The sequence below is a fragment of the Sturnus vulgaris genome, chromosome 1, assembly GCF_052056855.1.
Source record: "Sturnus vulgaris isolate bStuVul1 chromosome 1, bStuVul1.hap1, whole genome shotgun sequence".
NCBI classification, from domain to species: domain Eukaryota; kingdom Metazoa; phylum Chordata; class Aves; order Passeriformes; family Sturnidae; genus Sturnus; species Sturnus vulgaris.
The window spans coordinates 95,395,202-95,417,808 of NC_142243.1; the positions used below are offsets into that span (position 1 = coordinate 95,395,202).

The 22,607-nt window shown below is 36.8% G+C and overlaps 1 protein-coding gene across 2 annotated transcripts in view; it reads left to right on the top strand.

The window, feature by feature from the left end:
• Nucleotides 1-22,607, top strand: part of GABBR2 (gamma-aminobutyric acid type B receptor subunit 2) — a 460,220-nt gene that overhangs the window by 245,809 nt on the left and 191,804 nt on the right. For both annotated transcript variants that reach the window (XM_014875208.2, XM_088171908.1), the window contains exon 8: nt 20,071-20,131. In XM_014875208.2, the coding sequence (XP_014730694.1) occupies nt 20,071-20,131 (61 nt within the window). The remainder of the gene's footprint in view (nt 1-20,070; nt 20,132-22,607) is intronic.

A 22,607-nucleotide genomic window follows, 5' to 3' on the forward strand; every position in this document is an offset into this window, starting at 1 on the left:
AATAAATCAGTCAAGCTACACATACAGCTGAGGGATAATTGTTTGCTGGTCCCTTTGGATGAGTGCACAACAAACCGACACAGCATTAAACACCAGGTCACACACTGATTGCTGTGAGTAGACCTCAGCAGTGTCACAAATGCTTTGCAAGGACCCTTCCATTGTAAATTCTGGAGTTTTTAATTGATTCATTATTTTTTTGTGTGGTTTTAAAGCTATTAATTTTAATGGGATTTATCCTATAGCCTACTCTTTAAAAGCAAAGACTGTGGCACTGTGGAAATTTGGATCTCTTTGCATTTAGATGGAGTTTTCTTCTATTTGCCATTTTGAAGATGCAAGTTATATTATAGAGGCCAAAGAGCTACAATTAGTATTCTAGAAAAGATTCAGTGCTCAGCTTTTAGCCTAATGTTCCAGACCTATGCGTGTTAGCGTTAAGATTTCCCTCTTGCAGAAAGAAAGGGGAAAGCATATGGGAAGAAAGACATCCTTTAGTGGTTATTTCCAAAGAGTGTACAGCAAAGCAAGCTTTCTCTCTGCTTTGAGTCTATTTTCCATAGCACAGCTGTCAAGTCCCAAGGGACGCAGCAGGGGCCATTTCCCCAATTTGAGTCAACCCTTAGCCTGTGGGAGACGGGAGGGATCCTGCTCCAGAGCACTTCTAAAATGCATCCCAGCTGCTCCTGGGCTAAGGAAGAAGCTGTGACAGAGGGAGCAGAAATCCCTGTAGATATAGTTCAGAAAACATTTGGATAAGTAGCTGTTATGAATCATGAATATTAAGCGTACTTTCCCTTAAAACCTAAGTAGTGGCATCTGACTCATTGGGCTCATGAATTTCTGTAGCTATTCCTGCAAATAGCATGTACATGGACAGAAGGAAGGAAGGAAAATGTAGCTACCTTGCCAATTATTTTTTTTTCATATCTGTTTTTTATGTTTGGGCATTTGGGGTTTTTAGGACCTGGGCACTTTAGATTTCTGGGTTTTTATATTGCACCAGTGAGTTAATGTCAGCTGTTAAAATGTTCAGGCAACTAAAAATGCAGCTAACCACCTAGAATATTGATTTTATTTTGCAACTTATTATTTAGTATGTATTTAAACATAAGCATACTGTATTGTGTTTCTGATTGAAATACATCCATGAGGTATTTCCCCAGAAAAGCGGATGATGAAATTTATGCGTATCCTGATAATCATATTATGCATCTTATACATTTATAGTGTTTTTTAGATAAGGATTTTGATCAATTGGTAAGCTGGTCAAAGGCCCACCCAATGATGAGTGATAAAAAAGTGTGATATTAAAAAGAATTCCATAATAATTATAAAATAAACCTGGAATAGCCTAAGTGTTGCCCACTGACAAATATCAAACTAGGTATCTATCTACAGTAAGCCAGGGGCAGAATAGCTGTCTTTCATATTTTCTTTCTGAAAAATATTTTCCCTGAGGCTTTCAAACTGCTCATACAGGTCTTTCTTTTAGGCTCTGATTAAGCAAAGTGCTTGAAAACACACTGAATATTAAGAATGAGTGTTCCAAATGGGCAGCTGAAGGGCTGTATTGAATCAAGTCTTTAAAGAGTACGTTCCTTGTTTTGTAAGAAATATTTCCCTTATAGAGTTAATGTTTAGCATCTCCTCTTTGTGGAACTGTTTTACAGTAACCCAAATGTTAGCTGTGAGAGAGAATAAACTTTGTTACACAAAATGTGAATATTATACAATTTTTAATGTGCATCTCAGTGAAATTAAAGGCATGTCAGGCTTAGGTTTTTCAATAAAGGCATGCCATCGCCTGGGGGCTTGTCATGGCTGAAAATCTAGTTTGTGACATGCTTTTCACTTCTCTGAGTGACAGGCGAGGCAGTGCTGCCTCCGAAATAAAACGTGTTAAGGCTTTTGCAGACTGCATGTATTTTATGATCTTATTCTATAACAGAATCATAGAACATCCTGATTTCAAACGGGGATAATAAAACTGAAGTCAGTTTTAAAATTTTTGGTTGGCTTTGTTCTTTGAGGTCTGCAAACCATGACTCCTCTCAGTCACAAAATGCAGCTGTATGTGATGCAATTCCAATGCACCACAGCAGCCTTATTTTCCCTTGTCTTTCATACTGACTTAATCTACTGCTTTCTACAAAGCTCAGCAACTCCTGGCAGTACAAAGGTGAGAGGAGCGGGAAAGAACTTGATCCAAATGCCATGTGTGTCACTAGTATAATCTCATTCAGCGGTGGATCTCATATAAGAAGGGGAACAAGTGAAAAAATTCTCAAACACAGCAGTTCCTTTGTGTTTTAATGAGTTTTTTAAGAAAGGAAAAGAAGGATGAGTATCTTTTTCTGTCAAAGTATTATTATTATTATTTTCTCAATTAAAAAAATTAATTACATCATCTTGATAATAATATTCAATCACTATTACATTCATAGGATTTAGTTGTTGTTTCAATTGTATTTACGTTATAACAATGAGAAAAGTTACTTTTAATAACCACAACCTTTTAGGGAAATGCAACTTTAGGTTCATGTCCCATTACCTTTTGTTTGTTGGCAGCTAAAATAAACCCATTCAGAAATCAGACATCACTGTCTGTTTGACTTAGACACTGATTGTAGTTATCAAATCTGGATGGTTTGCTCTGAGGATGCTGCAGTGCACAGCCTTGACGCCCTCCCCCTCCCAGGATATGCACCTTATTCCCATTTCTACAATTTCTCTTCCACTCCAAGATGGCACTATCTTTTGCTCCCTCCTAGCCCTTGTGCTGCGATCTAATCTGCTACTCCTGCTACAGTTCTTTACCTTTGCAGTTCCTAAATGAAAAAGCTTTTTTGTCTGCTGATTTCCTCCTTCAAATATTTGTGACAATATTTCCTTTGACTTGTTTTCAGCCATTCCACATAGATGGAAAGGTCTTAATCCTCTCCAGGAAATTAATCCCTATGTACTTTGATTTAAATTCTTCCACCAATGCATATGTTAAGAAGTTATGTGGCAGTGAGCAGGCCATTGATTTAAATGCTGTGATCTGAGAGGGGAAATAGTATCTGACATGCATGATGTTGGCAAAAGCTGCTTTTGTGTTGTGGCTTTCTGAATTTCCCTTCATTAATTCACATCTTTCTGTAGTGGCAGTGTTTGTGTGTGATAGGAGTTTTCTTGATGTAAATTATTCCAGAGCTTAGTCCAGACAGATGGGGCAGTTTTTTTTATCTTTCTCACTATTTTCCCTCTTTGCCTTTAGTTTGAAGATTAGTTTGTTCAGATCTACCTTATTTTGTGGTAAACACTGGTTATTCTCCTGTCCTGATTTCCACATTCCTGAAGCCTGCATGTTGTTTTCAGCTTAATCTTGTAATTAACTGCAGGAGGGTAGCACTCTTGTAGGTGAGTACAGCTGGCACCTTTCCCAGTCTTCCTTGTTGCAGTCTCTTTGCAAGCAGGGTAACAAGGATGCCCTTACTGAGAGAGTATTTCTAGTTTGTTGGTCTATAATCTTAATAAAGGCAAGACTTTCAAGTGATTCTCATATTTGCTGCATAGGGTTTCTAAACTGTGCAGTGATTGGCATGCATTTGTACTCACTGATGGCAGGTTTTTAGCATGAAAAATACAAAATATTTCTTTAAAAGTTAGATGTGTTGAAATTCTTCCCAAAACTAGAATGTTATTTTTCACATTTTAAAGTTCTACATATGTAAGAATAAGGAAATTGTAAATTTGGTTTGGGGTTTTTTTAAAGTCTGGATGAAGTGGAAACCACTTTAAAAAACTCTCCAAACCCCAAAAGAGGTTATCAAGGGTTATAAAGCAACAGGAGAAAGGTGGAAGCTTGTTCCTACTAGTTATGTAGAAAAGCTGAAAAAACATTGAATGCTGCACCTAGGAAGTTGTTGACAAGCACTGTTTTTATGATCTGTTTGAAAAACCTGACCTGATTTCACTGTAGAGAAAGGTTAAGTGTAAGTTTAAAGATGACGTAATTTGCAAACCACCAATTTTTGAAGGCCATATATCCCCATGCTACTAAAAAAAGGTGAAAACAAGAAAAATTAAAACCAGATGGTGCTCTTTGCCTTAGCAGAAGCGGTCATAACTCTCTTCAGATTAGCCATCTTGGTATGAAAGACGGAAAGATGATTCATCTTAAAAAATGGTGTCATGTTCTTATTTCAGGGCTACTTTTCAGCTCTCCCCTATTATGTCTTGCTGTTTCCTTTTTGATTCTGTAATACCAGTAAACCCACCGTGCTGGGCAGTAAAATGATCTCTGGTGGGAGCTGGGAGTTGAGAGTAATTGCTCCTTGCCACGCAGGGGCTCTGTGTAGAGGTAGAGTAGCCCAGGAGCAGAGGGCTTGGGCTGCTTTGTGTGAGCCAGGATACTGGAGGCAGCACTTGAGTAAAGCCTGCTCCAGAATAGGCACCAATTCTCACTCTGTCTGAAGATAGATTCTGTGATAGCCTCTAAGAGTTGTTGCATGGTGAGAGGGCTCTGTTTGAAGGTCAGACTCAGCAATCAGCGCTCTGTTGTGGAGCGTGTTTGAAGTGTAGCCAGCACATTTGAATCTGAATGCATTTTCTTACTGAGTGCATATTCTTATAACAACTATCTGCATGATCTTTCCTTTGAATGAGTGGTGTTTCATGCAGTGTGTCTGAATGAAAAACTTCTCTTGTGTTTGCTGCACACTGAAATGAATAGCCAGCTTTTTCAAAACACGAGAGGCTTTTCTGGATCTGATGCTTGCTGAAGTTTTGTACTGTTTGTAGATTAAATGGGAAAAGGAGAGCTAACACAAGACTGTAGCTCTGTTGAATGTACTTTGGTCTGAGGAAAACTGTTGTTTATTTCAAATGTTGAGCAACAGTATTTTTGTTCAGTTGATTTTCTGTTTACATAATTTTACCTAAGTAAAAGATATAAGAAGTAGGAAAGAAACAAAATGCCTAAAGAGCTGGGGAAGGCTTACTACAACAGCATCCTTAGCTCCTTACAAGGAAGGCTAAAGGTATGGCACCATGACATAACTCCCTGGTAAGCATCATGCTGAGATAAACCATATTTGTTTGACTGCATAAAATGACCAAACAATCTTGATTTTACTTAATACACATAGAAACAAAAAGGACAATTTTACTCTAAGTAATACCTGTGAGAAGAAGAGAATAGGAAAAAGTTTACAGCATTTGATATATAGAAAATTTAAAAATAAAACTCCAATAGGAGGTTGTGCATTTGAAGAATACTTGTTTTTCCTACCATAGGTTCTGTAGATAAATATGAAACTAAAGATGGTTCATCTCAAGGTACAATTGGAGCTATTCTTTTAGGAAACCATTTCTGATAAAATGAAAATTTTAGAGAAAAATCCTTTTATATTAAAATAGCATCATAGTTCCTAGAACATAATTGATGTGCTGGGCTACTAGAATATCACAACAGGGAATTTGCAATTATTTCATTAAATATAAACAGTCAAAATGGAAAATACTTTGTCTGCCATTTCCCTATTCCTCACCTGTAAGTAATATTCATTATACCTGTGATGTGTGGCAAACTTCATACATTTTCATACACTTTATCTTACAATTTTTAAAATAGAGAATATTTTATACTCACCTGACCATTCCTTTCATTCATGACAAAACAAAGAATTATCATGGTGTTCTACAACATGTACAAATTGTATTAATTAATACTAGTGAATAAAAACAGAAGCTGCCTTGTGCTTAAATTTCAGTGGGAATATATAGCCCCATATGAAATGCATCTTGTTTGGAAGAAAAGATTACAAAAGCCTCTGATATCCACATGCAAAATAGAAAGTCTTATCCTTCTCATTTCAGTTAGTAAGAAAGTTTCTTTTGCTTAGCTGTCATCAAGAATATTTAGTTCCATTATTTTCCATGGGAAAATTCCATTAATAAAAATTTGGTGGAGTGAGAAGTGGCTCAACTTCTAGGAATAAATCTTAAATAAAGATGTTCAGAGGCTCAGAAAAATCTCAAAATTATGTTCTTTATTAATAAAGTAATGCATATTCTAGATAAAAATAATCATCATTTGGATATAGTTTGACAAAAAAAGGGAAGATGAATGCTGTCTTGAGACAGAAATTTGTATTAATTATACTTTGCCGATGTCAGTAGAAGACATCAGATATTTTCTATGATGCTGTTGATCAAATACTGGTTAGAATGACTGGAGACATGAATTTTCTCTCCAGACACCGCCTTTAAATAGAATATTGATAGTCTTCTGGGGGTTAGATATAAAAAGGTTTGCAACTAGGAGCAACTTTATCTCTGGATCCACTACTCCTTGTGTGCACTACACAGGGAGCAAAATAAAGTTCAGTCTTTAAAATATAAGAGCACGAACACTGTGTCTCTTTGCAATAGTATGAACATACCCTGGCAGAAAAGAGTACGGACACTGTGTCTTTGTCTGTCAGACAGACTGTGTCCACCCCGGGAGATAAGTCAGAGAGTGCTGGAAATTGTTCCTGGCTTGCAGCCACAAAAATTACTGTCAGGGGTTAGTAAGCAAAAATCCCTTTTCTGAATACACCGAGTCAAAAAAGTCACATCAGCAGCATCTCACCTCTTCTGCTCCTGTATATTCCTCCTGCCACATTGCAGAGGGAAGATCTCTGATGAGAAAAAGGAAATGAGCGACATAGATAAAGCCCTTTCTGTCTCTAGGGGTTACCAATGCACCTGATCTGGCGGATGGTAATAAAAGAGAGAGAAATAAGATTGAAAAACATTGCTGCATAAATTCCTTTATCCTATGTGGACAGTAACATAGCCCAGCACCACCTGATACCCAGACCTGCATTGAAACTTCCCAATCATTTCCTACGGGTACCTCTGCAGAGGATAAAGTTTCTTCCCATACCGTGAGACACGGCAATATGGCTCTTCCAAGCAAGTCGACTTGGCTTATAGGCTTCAGAAAAATAGTCTAGAATAAGTGGTATCTTCCTTATATGAGTATTCTGAGTTTTTGGAAACAACATAATTTGTATGCTAATAAGACTTCCATTATTTCAATGATTGCTTTCTTGTCCATTAATTACTTATGCTTTGATCAGTCTGCATTAGTACTGTGCATAAAATAGCTTTACAAATATTTAATAAATGGGTTCACAATATTAGTGTTTTTAAAGATAGTTATTGCTACAAATTAAGAGATTCCTTTTCCAGCCTAGAATATGAAGATAAATATGATCTAATTTGAGAAGCAATTGTTAGCTGTTTTGCAATTATTAATTCCTTTTATGAGTGATAGAAAGAGAGTAGGATCTCCTTTTAAGTGCTATATCCTCATTCTAGCTGGGATTCGACATTGTCATATCGCTGCAATATAGTGAAAAACATCATAAATATTCATTGAATGCCAGTGGCAGAGAAGGAAATACATTTTTATTCTAATACCACTTTCATTTGAGATAGATGAAATAAAAGGCTTCTCATTAGTTATTTTGGGACATTTAATACTCTATAGGCATGCCATACACTTGGCCAATTAGCATAGATGATTGATGACAAGAATTAAAAAATAGAAGTAACTAATTTTTAAGGGCAGCTGTGAGTACAGGGTTTTCTGCTATTCTACAGAGCAGTGCAGTTTGTCAGAGTATGAAAAAGAAATTTAGTTCCATTCCATTCAGTGTGAGTGTATTGACCAAGATAAGGAAAAGGTTATGATACTGGAGATAGCCAGAGAAAATAATGGACTCTGTCATTTGTCTTCCTTTGGGCTGTTTAGATATTATTGCTGTCTCTTCAAGAAACCAAGCATCTGATACTGGAATGCTTTAATTACAGAGGTGTCAGCGTGAGCTTCAACTCACAGTGATTATTTGGAACTTATAATGTTGGATCTTTTGTAGGAAAATGAAGAGTACTGCATCTTTAAGCAATGGTTTCTTTGTTTTCCAGTGAGCTCTCTTCCAGGTTTAACACTTGCTAGATCTTGATGGTTTGATCTCTTTAACAGGGCTGAAAAAAGCAGCCAAACTGATAAGAAGGCTTTTGAGTATGAGGCAACCTTCTCTTTTACTGGGAATAGAAAAACAGGCAAAGCAAGGTCTGGACCCCTGTGCTTGCCGTGAAAAATCTAAGCTTAAAATCAGTTCAGCTGCCCTGCAGAACAGTTTCAGGACTTCCTTCAGCACAAGCTGAGGTGCTGCCAACAGTAATTCCCAATGGATTGACACTGGCATCAGCTTGCTCAGTTGCTAGGGCACTGCTGGGGCTCAAACTGCAGTTCAGCCCAGCTCAGTATGATTCAGGGTGTGGGGCTGGGGTACTGCTCACCTTGTCTTCAAATGAGTCCAGTCCTTTCTGAATATAAATTAGGGGAATTAGAGTAGGTTTGAGTACATTATTGTCTAAAGAGTGCAGTTATGAGTTAGTAAAGATTATCTGCTCTTTTGAGTGGTATTCTGCCATCCTGTCTTTTGATAGACACATGCTTTTTTTTTCAAAATTTAAATATCAGTATTTTCACTATTTAGAAAATTGTATTTACAGTTTCAAAAGAAAAAATTTTAGATTTTCCTTTCAAATAAAATATTTTTAAAGTCTAGAAACTGATTTTAGTCCTTTTTCCACAGGAAAAATGCAAGTTTTTTCTTATTTTCCAGCATTCTTTGTACGTCTTTTAAAATTTATCCATTTCTTCCTTTTCATTACAACTAAGTAAGGGATATACCAATTTCAAATTCTCTTATCTGTTAAAGAAATGAATTGTGTTATTCTGCCAGATTATAAAAGGAGAGCATTTATCTCTCTACTTTAGGCATACCAGAGGTATTTAAAGAGTTCATAGGTGTCTGAGGTTCAGAGAACAGCAGCCCAGAATGATTCCTTTCCAGTCTCACTTTCAGGACACTGAAATTCAATCCCTGCCTCCATTCTGGAACATGAAATTCCAATACGCTTTGTGCATGAGAGAAACATTTCAGACTGGCCAGGTAAAAATCTTCCTCCTATATAAAATCAACTTTTATGGTAGAAAGATAACTCAGCTGTTTTTATTCCTCTCCCTATTGCAGCTCTGAGAATACCTAGTCTGCCTGTGTGGAGAACAATTTGTTCTCTGCACAAATATAATTTAAAAAAAGAACAGGGGAATCTCCTTCAAATAATACTGCCAGGCTAAAAGTAAGCATATGGCCAATAACAAGAGGAACCTGAAAGCAAGAGGAAAGCTTAACATGATAAGATTCAGGTTCAGAAGCAGTTCTCTGATGGAAATAATGGAAGTAAAAAAGCTCCCCATAGTGAGTTTTATAAGTCCAGGGGCTTAGATATGAATATAGCTCCATGAAATGTATTGATGGATAGTAATTCCCTGATTCCCTTCCAGTTCTAAATTTACTGACTCTGATTCTGTCTGCACTCCTCTTGAAGCAAGAACTGAGAACAGTACTTTTAAAAGAAGTGCAAACCTTTTTTTTTTTATATATATATATATTATTTTTAGGGGTTTCTTTTTTGTGTTTCTTTGATTTCTGTGCTTAGATTTTTTGGGGTGGGGGGATTGATTGGTTGGTTTTAGTTTGGTTGTTGTTTTGGATTGGTTTTTTGTTTGGTGGTTTTATTTTTTGTCCAGAATCAGCTTAGTGGTGTCTGAGCTGAGAAAGGAAATTCCCTAGACTAAGCTTGGTAGTCTGGGAATCTGCTTGTACTTTTAGACTGACACCAATTTTGTTTTTCTATGTAGATTTACCAGTTCATTTACCTGGGTGCATCTGAATTAGTCTGCATGGCATGACATAGATAGCATCCTGGTTGTGGAAACACTGGGGGGCAAGGGTAGGAAGAAGATATCTAATCTGTAGCTATTTCATGGCATTAATTGGACTTTAAACAATACCTTGAGTTAGAAGAAAACCAAAGAGGACTCACTTTTCATTAACTTGCTTTTATACTAATTTCTGCAAATTAGCTGATGTGACTTGAAGGGTAACAAGGGGATATCATCTGTTGTCTTGTTTTCATCTCTGTTATCATGTCCATAGGGAATCCTGAAGAGTTTTCAACTGGTATATTTCATTGAAAAATACACTCTATCTATTAAGCGACTATAGGTCTCAAATTTTCAGTATGACATTGATTTTTAATTAATTTTAGGCAGAGAATGTATTTAAAACAACAAAGTACTTCACAAAGGTTTTTAAAAGCATCCATCGCAGTGGGAAGATCTTTAAATATCAGTAAGCCTTAACTTTAATGTTCTGAAAGTATAGGAAGAGTGATCTAAGCATTGCTTTATGGAGTCTGAAGAGAGCTACACCTTTGAAATCTGTGACCTGTGCTGACTGGAAAGCTGCTGTGTTGTGTAGGATCTAATGGCATATGGCACTGATCACCCAGAAACCAAACCGAGCATCCTCAGACCTGAGTGTTTTGCAAAAAGCTCCCATCTTTCCTCTCCTAAACTGCTACATGCACATAAACAGAGAATATTTGAGTGTCAAAACGATGCCAGTTTTACCTTACTGACTCTCTGCAGGTAGTTGGCACAGGTTAGAATAGCCTGAAGGACTAAAATGGACAATGAAAAGGGCTGAATTTGATTTTATTAAGAATATGCTGGTTAGATCTCCTTCATGCCACTGCCAAGCCTGCTCAAATCTCTGTGCTCAGCAATGCTAATGCTCTTCTCTGCAGATTTCAGTCAGAATTTGATGCTGATGAAAGCATCACCTGGAGCCATGCAGTGCTGAAGAAAGGGAAGAGGATGAAACTTCTACTTCATTATCATCAAACATAGCTGTCTTCAGGAGTTCTTTCTGATGGCAGTATAGACAAAACCTGAAACTTTAAAGAAAAGTAAATCTGAGAGTCCTAGGATTGGAAATAGCTTAGGCTAGGCTTTTTAGCTTTACAAAAATAGACATCTTAAATATCATAGCAATTCTGGCAATTGTCAAGTAAACCCAAAACTACAACTGGGCTAAATAAAAAGGTTGTTAGAAGCTTGCTGTAAATTTAGATGAACAAAAATTGTTGTTTCATTCTGAAAAGAAAAATGGACCCATTTCAGTGATGGTTATCAGGAAATGTACTAGAACGTCAACGTCCTCGACAGTTGTTCCCATTTCCCATGCTTTGAATTGTCTTAGTTGATTTGCCAAAGAAAAGTTTAAAATACTCTAACCACTAGAAATATTTTATGAGTATTGAATTAAACAGTTTGAGTTCCTGTAAAAGGGCTTGTACCGCATAAAAAGAGGGTAAATCAGTGTTAGTGTTCTAGACCTGGATGGCTGCTTCACTGTAAAAACCACCTTTTAATTTACTCAGTCTTCCCTGGTCAGCATCAGTTTACACTTCTGCCTGCAGGGGAATTTTCAGATGCAAAGTAGCCGTGTAATGGCTACTGGGAATGAGTCTGCTATCATAGTATTTTCTCTACACAGGTAAGGATAATCATCCACGACTGACAGGTATACATACCTAGAAAGAGATTTGTTAAGCTGTCTGGTCTTTGTAAATTTTTTTAATTCCCCTTTCCTGTTAAGGCAGTTTTGAGTTAAAGTTGCTCACTTAGAAAGATAATAGTCTGAAGAACTGTGCTCAGCACTTGCACATGGTTAATGCCAGTGTGTTCTACTTTGGATATGAAACCCTTGTTAACAACAGAGGCCGCCTGCTCTTAGAAAGAACAGAGTAAACAAAGTAATCTCCTGTGTCCAGCCAATGTGACAGAGCCTGGGCAGGAGGTGGAGAGAGTGGATCCTGCAGTCTTTTGGGTCATTATCAGAACAAATGAAATACAGCCCGTGCAGTTCTGCACTCTTCTGAGATTAATGTAGTTTAAAGAAAATGGAAGAAATTACTTCAGAACATCATATGAAATTGCACTGTTGAAGAGATGGAACTGCTGCTTAATGTGGTGTCCTTAAAAGGCTTTTTGCCATCCCTTCTGATTCATTCTTACAAAAGCAGTGGGGGGAAAAAAACCACGATGGTGGAAGATAATGTGCTGTTACCCTGTTTCTACAGACACACAAAGCTAGAAACTGAAATCATCACGGACTCAACCTCGTAAGAACAATTCTCAACATCACCTCAGCAGTTCATATTTACTCTTTTTTTAATACACACTGGGAAGAGCTTGAGTTCCTAGTCCCAGTGCTTCAGACTGTTTCCTTTTCTCTTGCCACCTTGAAAGACAGGTTGTTTATATCAATGTTTTTACACACTCCTGGAAGAGATTGAGTCAAGAGGAAAGGAATTACATTTCTTGTGCTTTGGAAGCCAACCATAGATCAAGAAATTGGCTAAATACCAACAGTCAATGCTGTTATATATTATATATGTCACTTGACTTAAAAGCATTCGTTGCACGCTGTTCCAGGGCCTGTCATTTTGTTTGTGAAGGACTCATAAAAAAACAAAATAGCTTCTCAAATATATATGCTTCATTTCAATTTCTTTCCTGCCATGCTTTTAAACCTAAGACCACTAATGATGTTGAAAAAGAGCTTACCTGATCACAGACAGAGATGACTCACCCAAAACTCTGTCACTAGGTAAAAATGATATGGCCATAAAGAATAAAAGAGCATCTAACTTCTTTGCCTTATGCTGGCTATAAGCCCAAGATGAATGTGTAAAGGCACATTAATGAGTAATAAAGCATAAAGGTTTCATCTTTCTTCACCTGCAATGGCCAGCAAGTCTGATACTGTTTGATGCATGATTTCCTGGCAAGCATCCTTTTCTGCCCCCTTTCAGCTGCTTATGAATTGCTGGTACCTTGTCAGGGACATTATTCCCTCAGTCTTGCTTCTGTGTGTAAACGGAGTGCTCAGATGTTCATAAATGATGCCTTTGCTTGCTGTGCTGAAAGAAATGCTATGATTGTGCTGTCTCATTTCAGCATAGCTGTGTAAAATTGTTTAGATGCATCTAAATGCTAATCTAATGGAGCAGCTTAGTCTGGGCTTATGTCATTGTGGTGCCAACAGCACACTTTTATGCAGTGACAACTGATGAGAGAGGACGCTGATGAGATGGAGGGAAGAAATTTTAACTAAAGAAATTCTGTCTGTTCCCTTTCTGATTCCTTCACTTTCCTGAAAAAAAAAAAAAATAATAGTCGAAGTTCTGCCTGAAATATGGCAAAGTTCATCTAGCAAAAAATTAGTTAGAAATAGAGGCACCCTTCTGCACAGCAGGAGCATCCATATTTCAGTTATGCCTTTGTCAGGAAATAAAAAAATGTAACAGCAGCTTAGAGAGGGGAGATAGGCTAAATAAAAAAAAATCCCCTCTCCTTGGAAGAAGAGGCTGAATGGACTGAAACTCATTATTTAGAAGGGAGTGTAGTGGCAGCATGATGAAGCTATGTGGTAAGGCTTCCAGTACTTTGCATTTCCACATAATCCTAGATTGAGGATGTATGTGAATGATAGGTACATAAAGATGTTATACTTAATTTGAAACTGTAGGTGTTAATCTTCAATTTCCATTTCTTCCAGCCCAGCTATGGACTATAATTCATTGCTGTCATCATATTAGGAAATGCACAGTAGCTTTTTCTTGTATTTTAGGAAATTTGGTTTTGGAAAATGATTTTAACTCAAGATAGTCTAAAGAAATTATTTCATATACCCGGGATTTTTTTTTTTTTTAATTTTGAGAAACTCTATTACTTATTCAGTAGGCATTTAAGGTAGACAAGTGCCAAAGCAGAACACAATGGGCAGTGCCACAGACTACTTGAATTAGCTGATGCTAACAAAGATCTTGGCAAATATGAGACACAAAGCCCACTTTTTTATTAAAATTGCTGGATATTTTTACCCAGAACAATTTTTTCCATGGAGGAGAACAAAAAAAGGAACCTATATATCTCCTGGGTTCTTTATTTCTAAATTGCCTCTGATGTGAACCTGTACATCTGCTTATCCCATACTTCATTCATATGAGAGCAGTTTCTGTAACCTATTTAAAAAATCATTAATATTTCCTGATCTCTCAGCTATCTCTGAGATATAATTTTCCATTTACTTGTCTGACTACCAAGAGTTCACAGAGGCTACATAAGAATATATGAAGTGTCACATGAGATCCGTAGACTGGGTCACATCCCAGCCCTCTGTTTCTAAATGAAACAAATATATAAGTAATCCTCACTCAGTGCAAATTTCGGAAGGTCATTACCTGCTGTGCAAAGGAATAATGTGAAAATATATCACTGATTTTTCTGTTTTAGACCATAGTGCAATAGACGAGTGCCTCCTCATGTTCTAATATTAACGGATTTGATGAATGCAAATTCTTCCTTCTTTTCCATCACTGTCACGATTACCAATTTTTTTTTTTCTCAGCAATTCTCTTCCAACAATTTAGCTTCCTTCTCCCCCACTGTTTTTTGCAAAAACTAGTGCTTTTGTGTTTGGGAAACTTACTTGTTTGAGGGTATGTTTTTTAAGCATAACACAGCATGCTTGCTATGGTGCAGATGGATATTCAATGTATGGAAATAAGCATGTTCATTTTTTTCCTGCTATTTTATGCCTGTTCTGTCATGTCTAGAACAAAAGTTTCTGTTTAGATGAGAATGGTGGTATTGCTTCATTTAGAAAATGTTAGCCAAGACCAGTTTTTTAGCTATACTTCACCCTGCTCTTTGAGCTGCTTTGCTGCTCTCCAGACAACAGTGTTCAGTTACACAAAGCTTTTGTCATAAGAGAGAAAACAGGCAGGGAAAAGACATCCCAATGGATTGTAAACTATTTCAGATTTTAGTCTTTAATCTTGAAAATTTTGAAGGAAACATATTTTCTGAAAATAATCTCAAGGCCTGAAAAACAGCAGTCACTGAGTCTGCTTTGATCAAATGTTCTAGAAATATTTTATCCAGAGAAGTCTAAAGATGTAAAATCATGGACCAAGGAGCATTGTTGATTTGATGGAGAATTTTAATTTTTGTCACCCTCTGCCTTCTGCTCTCCTCTCATTTATCCAAAGATGATGGCTACCTCTTCGTCCCACACCTTCACTGCTGTCTCCCTGGTATCCTCTCTTGTACTCTGCTTACATCTCCTGTGCTTAGCTCTTTGTCTGCAGCTGAATGAGTGATGTAACTAGGTTGAAACCAGAAGAGTTGTGCACAAGCTGCCCTCAGCTGGAAGCTTGCTGTTTCTTTTTAGAAGTGAGGTTATACTTGCAGAGCTAAAAGCCTATTAGGTAGAATAAATGATATTCCTTTTCTCTACAAACACCACGGTCTTGGACATGAAGTTTGGAGGGTGGAAGAGGCTATGAATTCCAGTGTGTAGCTCTTCACTGCCCACAAGTTGCAGAACCAAGAGACACAGAATCCCAGCTTGCTGCTTTGTATGTGTCAGGGAAGCTGTGTCAGTAGCTAAGGAGTCCTGAATGAGTAAATTGAGTGCAACATGTGAGTAGCAGGCTGTGTGGATTGCATGAAAACATAGAAAATCTTCTGAAAGGATCTGGGGCTAACAGACAGTTGCTCCCTTCCTCCTACCTCCTTCTGCTAGTACCTGCATCCTTCCAGGGCTCCTTTGTGCTGGCTCTGGTTCAGTAATTCAGAAGCAACATACTGCCCACATGCCAAAGCAATAAAAAAACTGCAAAAATCAACAACAACAAAAACCCCACTGAATGCATTTTGCTGGTTTAGTAGGTCACTACAGCTCACACAGGGGCTTGATGAATGCTGAGCTACCACCAGGTAGGTGTAGAGGCGTACAGCTAGGAGCAATGAGAGAGGCCAGTTAAGCTGCCCTCTGGGTGATAGCAAACTCTTAGGTTTCTTATCCTGGGATGTTTCAACCTCCTTGGCTTGTACTTTTATTGGACATAGTCCAATAAGGAAACTACAAGTTCAGAAGTACACCTTGATTTCAGCAGATGTCACAGAACTTAAACAGACAAATTTAATTTTATATATTATATAAATATATAAAGAATATATAAAATTATGTAAAACATTATTTCAGTTGTCATAGTTTTCCTACTGCTTTTCAGGTATTTCTGCATCCATTTATTTATATTGTTTACTTGATATCAAATATCTCGCTCAAGTACCCCCAAAGTGAATGAGTTAATTTATTTTTGGGAAAATGCCAATGGTCACTTTTGGAGCAGGTTTGACTATGTAGTCTCAGATGTTTCATGGAAAGCCACAGACTCTAAATACTATTTTATGAGGAGATGACTTGTCTAGAGGGCAGAGTAGCCCAGATTTCTAGGCAGTGAAGTGAAACTGAAGCAGCGTCCTGAAATGTATTGGCCCATCAGAAAACACGTGGGGCATAGAAGACCTGTGGTATTTAACTCTCTTGCATCCAGCTGTGGTATTTCTGTCAACGTTCCCATGGTCTTTACTCTGATGAAGGGGTATTTGTATTATTAATTTAGCTTGAATTTATATTTATGACATTTGAAACCAGCAATAAGATAACAAGTATAGGCTGAGTATATGATAAACAGTTGAATCAATAGTTGTTTGGTGCCATGTGGTGGAAGACTGCTGAAGGAGGAAGTAAACTTGTTCTAAAGCAGATATTTCTTGTAAGGATAGTACTGAAAATCATGGAGTAAATGCTATGCACTTATTTTTCTGTTTACTAAATTTGAGATACTTTGCAGAAGAAAATACACAGAAAATTAAATGGTGGTCAAAGTGCAGACCTGGCCCTGACTGAGAGAGCAATTAAGAAACTTATGAACTCTGGTTTGATTGAAGACAGTGAAGAAAACTAAAGATATTAATGAAAAAATGTGCCCGCTGTGGATTTCAGTGTATGAAAAATGAAAGAATTCTAACTTTGGCATGGGCCTCTATCCAGAGTTGAATAATAATACTGTCAAAGATAATGTAAAGAAAATTTTAATAAATGCTAGTGCTCAGTAGCTCAAAAAGAGCTTAATGTCATGTTCATAATATAGCAGAGATACCTACTTTTTAACCACCAGGAAAAAAATATAGAAGCATAATATACAGCTCCTTCCAAGTAGAGACAAATGACTGCTGTAAAGACAGGGGAAGTCCCATGTGTCTGAAATAAATCTAATGTTGGCTAATAATTTGTGAGTGTGAATGCACCATGTGGACTTCTTATTCTGACCACAAATAAAGGACTAATGACTGAAGATAAAAGGGAAAGACTCTACATCCAAGGAGGATAGAAAATGTCTTTTTATTAAGGGGATGAAACAGTTACTCTGTTTAACAAAGTACACAAATCAATATTAGGTTTGTAAAACAGAGCACAAAAAAGATGATGGTACTCAGAAGAAACATGGAGATGATGTCCTTGTATATGGCAAGTGTGAGATTGATGCTGTCGAAATGTTTGGTCTAATCTGATTTTCATCATTTGTAAAGGACACTCAAGCTTTTAGAGGGAAGAAAAAAAAAAGAGACAAACAAAAGGGAACCAGGTCAGAGATGTACCAAAAGCAAAAAAACAAACACAAACAAACGAAAGTCTAAAAAATCTACAACATAAGCTTCTCTATTTCTGTGGTTCGAGTCACCTAACTTGTAATGTGAGACTAGTATTGTTTATACTTAGGGGTGGCAGTACAATTAGGAAAACTAAATAAAGTAACCTTGTGTAAGATTGTATGATGAGTTATGCAGCTGCAATGAATCCCAAATACAGGGATGTATTTGGGCCAAAAGAATTGAAATTCTGTGTGCCGTGGTGGCTGTACACACCAGCAGCAATATCCAGGGGGCCAGATTGTGCCAGACTGAGCTCATCCAGCTCCTTTTCCACCGTCTGTTCAGGTCTCTGTCTGTTGGACTCCAAGCCACAAACTTCCTATTTCCTTCCCATCAACTTTTCCAGGTCATTGCTAGTGTGAAGATGCCTGTCCACAGCTCAAAGTTGGGCAGATCAGCTGGGCAGATTGGTATTTACTCTGGCATTCACTTTTACAGCTAGTAAAGAAAGAAAAAATGTCGATGGTAGATTGATGAAGATTAAATAGGCACCAAGACACCAGTGTGGTTTCTGTTGGTCTCCATTGGGATGACCTGTGTGTAATGGAAGAGGGAAGCTTTGCTAATTAACTATTTAATATATAATAAAATGTGGGGTTTGTTCAAAGTGCAAGTTATTTACTTGTGCAGTTGATTTAAATGCTTGTTCAGGACTGAGGTTTTATTTTACATCTCTTGAAATGATGATGTAAATTTCTTGCTTGATCAAGAGATATTTTTTTAATATGATGATCATGTTCTGAAGAAGTTGGTATTAACATTACTTCCATTATTTTCTTTAATTCTATACAATCACTGGTCCTTTTGCTAATCAATATCTAAATATGCCTATGTAACATCACCAAAACACAATGGAAGGTAAAAGAGGATTTTGTGTATTGCTATATTCATGTGGATTTCATAAGATCTAGCTTTTATGGGGGGTCACACCATAAACTGCAGTTTGTACTGGCATGTGTGCTGGAGTGTGTGGTGAAGTAAAAAAGGATGAAATAGTGCTGACTGGCTTTTGGAATGTCACATCTTAATATGTATATCAGGAATATCTATTATTCAAACATCCGCAACTTTAAATAAAAAAAGAGATTTAGTAATTTATGAATCTCAAGTGTAAAGAAGAAAACTCTCCAGCTAAATCTCATGGTATATTATCTCAGTAGCAAAGAAATGGCTTGATGTGAGCTGTAGAACATCAGATTATAGCTCACTGCTCATGCCATAATTTAGGCACATAATTCCTTAAGACAGGTTTCTGAAACACTGATTGGCTTATTTCTTATTAGCATTGCTGTAATTCATAAAATTAAATTCAATATTTATTGTCTATTTATATCACTTCCTTTGCTTCAAACGTAATTCTCTTATTTTTTATAAAATAGCCAGGAGATTGGGGCTTTTGATTCTTAAAATTTAGCACGATGTGGCTTATGTTTGTTTAAGGTTTCTACTGTTTATCAAAAGGAAATAGTATTTTGTGGTTTGCAGAAAATGAGGGGGAGGTGAGTGTGCTGTACTACAAAAATGTTGTACCGTTCCTGCTGGGACGTGGCTTCAGTATTTGAGGCCTTCAGAGCATCCCTTTAATGATCATAAAGGGTTATCCAAAAAGTGACAGGCTGGCACAGAGAAATATACTGTAGCCTCACAGGTTTACCATTTGGTTTCTTTTACTCTGATGTCTGCCAAAACAAAGATTTATGGAGATGGTGTTAATAAGCCAAACCAGGGATGAAGTGGAACAGCAATCTGTCTTGACAGCTCTCAGCTCTTCTCTACAGGTTCAAAATATTAAAAATACTTACTGTAAATGAGTGAAACCCTCTTCTTTCATACTCAATTATGAAATAGCTGAAGTAAGGAGGCATTTTAACAAGCTCTTTTCTTAATGTAATCCAGAAAGATGAGATAAAAGATGGGAGTGATTTCCTAGGGATAAGTGAGGAAGTTTCAGCATTACATGACCATTATATTGAGAAATAAGAGTGTATAGCACCAGAGATGGCAGTACTGACTTAAAGACATTACAATTAAAATGAATACTAGGACACACATGTTGGTATAGTACCAAACCAAGCCATGGGAGCTACTGGTATCCACAATCTAGTAGGATAAGTATATAAGATAAATAGTTTCTAGAGCCCTTTGGAGAAATATATGATGGATGAATGAAGTGGAAAACTATTTTCTTGTGTGATCTTTGAAACTTTTTACACATCCTTCATAATGCAAACAGTGAAAATCAATTGTTTGCATCTATCTCATCATCTGAAATTCTGTAAGTTACTGGCTTTATTGTGCTTCCATTTCCTTTAAATGAAAAGTGGGTGGTAACACTGGCCAAGTTTCTAAGGCCATTTAAAATCTGTAGAAGGCTTTAAGGAGGTGTTCTTGAGTTATTTTGAATCTGTTTGAATCTGCTATCTTCAGAGTATAAACATTGCTTTGGTAATTTTAATAGTCAATGGAAAATTAATATGTGAATAAAAACTACATTTTGAGAGATTTATAAAACTTTTAAGGTGTTTATTTATTTTATTTAGGGTGAAGTTGTTTTCAGAAATGGAGAGAGGATGGGAACCATCAAATTTACACAATTCCAAGGTAGGTTGCAAACAATTTTCATTATATTTATGTATGCAGTTTCAAACCTTTGTGTCAGTTGCATTTGTTTCAGGATGCTTTCAATATGTACAATTATTTTGAAAAGAAACTGTTTGGAAGATGCAGAAAGGAACTTAATAAGTTTTTGTTACCTGTTTAAAATGCCATGTTCTGAAACTCGAGTGCTATGAGGTATTTCCAAGAATTTTTCTTGATTACAAACCCATATTTATAGAAACTACTGATCTATAGCAACCAGAAGCTGTTTTAAAAACCCTACTGGTCAGCTAGTCAGAAGTATCCACTTCTTAATACAATTGCTTCTTAAAAACCAATGTGAAATGGAATTTATAGACGATTTTTGTTGTTAAGCTCTTTCAAGTTAGTTTTTTGCACTCTCTGAAGACTCACTTTTGACATTCTGCAACTGCTTGCTATAAGTTGCTTCAGGAGTCAGTCCCTCAGCGTGCAGAGGACGCACAAACTGCTGACCCCATCCCTTGGAGGCAACATGCTCCACAGCACAGCTCACCAAGCCTGCTGCATCCTCTCAGCCTGAGCTGCTCCTGCAGGGAATGGTCTCAGCAGCAGAGACCACAAACGAAGCCGTAGGGATTTGTCAGGGGCCATTTGCAGCCAGGATGAGGCGCTTGCTGGGAGAGGCTTCTGCAGAAATGGTGATTCATGGTGCAGTTGTTTCTGCAGTTTATAGAATGCAATTCATGTGGTTTTTTTCCTAGGCTGAGGCTGAGATAAAACAGGAGATGATTGATTTGGATGGTCTCGTGAGGGTAGTCGTAAGCTGGCAAATTCTTTCCATACAATGCATGAGAGAGAAGCTTGCTCTCCCTTTGTTTTCGGGAGAGCGCTTTAAACATAATCCTGCTGACCAAGTTACAAAAGCTCATTCTTTAAACAGAAATTGTCTGCTGTATGGACATTATTATTAATGAACAGCAATGCACTTGAGGGGTTCTGTTGTTACTCACTCTGAATTACTGAAGCAATCTTCAGAATTGCTCTTGCCTTCACAACTGTAAGTGATGCTATTAACTCATGTTCCCGGAAGAATTTCGACCCACTAAAACTTTGCAGATATCATCTCACAGTAATATAATTTAGGAACTCTTGCTCAACACTAATGATAAATATTGATTGCTTCCTCTTCTTCCTCCCCCTGCCCCCTTTATTTTTTTCATAATAGTGGTGTTTACAGACACATGAAAGAATCATGAGAAAATTTTTACAAGAGGCTCTTATTCCTCAGAAGTCTGGAGGAGCTCTAATGCATTTTGCCTAAGGTAGCTACATGTACCCTCCTAGAACACCTGAGCAAGGAGGAAGGTTGGCATGTTCTCTCTGCACATTAAGGATGTGATTTGGGATCATGGGGAGGTGCAATATATATCTTCTGAACTAATCCAGAAGAGCAGTAGAAGTCAAGGATAGCTGATTTTACATTGACTTTTATCTCCAACCATTCAAACTGAAGTTCTTTATAATATTTTCAGTTTCATATCAGATACTCTTTAACACCAATGGTTTTACCATCGGCTATTGTTAGATCAGTAAAAACAGGAAACATCCACGCCTTTAAAATCCCCTGTAATTGCAAAATTAATATTTCAGAAGTGATTGGTATTTTGATCATGAAACAAAGGTTTCCAATTAATCTACAGAAAAAAATAACTCAGGAATCCTATGGAGAAATGCTAGAGAAGGGCTGGATTCCTATTCATGCAAGCAATAGTTGGTCAAGACCTCTTAAGGCTGGTCTCAAGTTTTATTTAGTTTCTCACTTATTTTGGAAATAAAGAGAATGTGCAAAAATGTATAAGAAATTGAAATAAGGAACAGTATAATAACATAGACGGAAGTTTTTTCTTTTTTCGACTACAAATGATAGTCTAAATATTATCAAGGATTTTTCTGTTCTTTTATTGGTATTGTTTTTGTTCAAAGCTTTTATATTCAATACTTGTGGTTTAATTGTAGACATTATTAATTTGTTCTTTTGAACAAATCTTAATTGGTTAGGAAACTTTCTGAAACATTCTCATTAACTTTTAATAATTCTCAGACTATTGGGAAAGTTCCTAGTAACGTAACGAAGTTAGTTTAAAGTCCAGTGTCTAAAATGATAAATGGGCTTTTCCTTTGTAGTTATAGCTGTTAGGAATGATCAAGCATGAGACAGATATATAATTCATTGGTTAAAGGTTGTGGGTTTTTTTAAGAATATAATACAAATCATGATGATTTCAAGGAAAAAAGACCATCAAAGATGTCTTGTAAATGCTTTTGTAAGATTAGTTGTAATTATGAATACAGCTTATATAAAATGCATTAGCAACTTATTATCCAAACATAATAATTAGGAATCGCCAGTGTTAGTCTTCCATTACTCAAGATTTTTTTTTTCATTTGCACAGCTTTATAATTTCTTTAACAATCTGAATGAAAGTTGTCGCAGTTG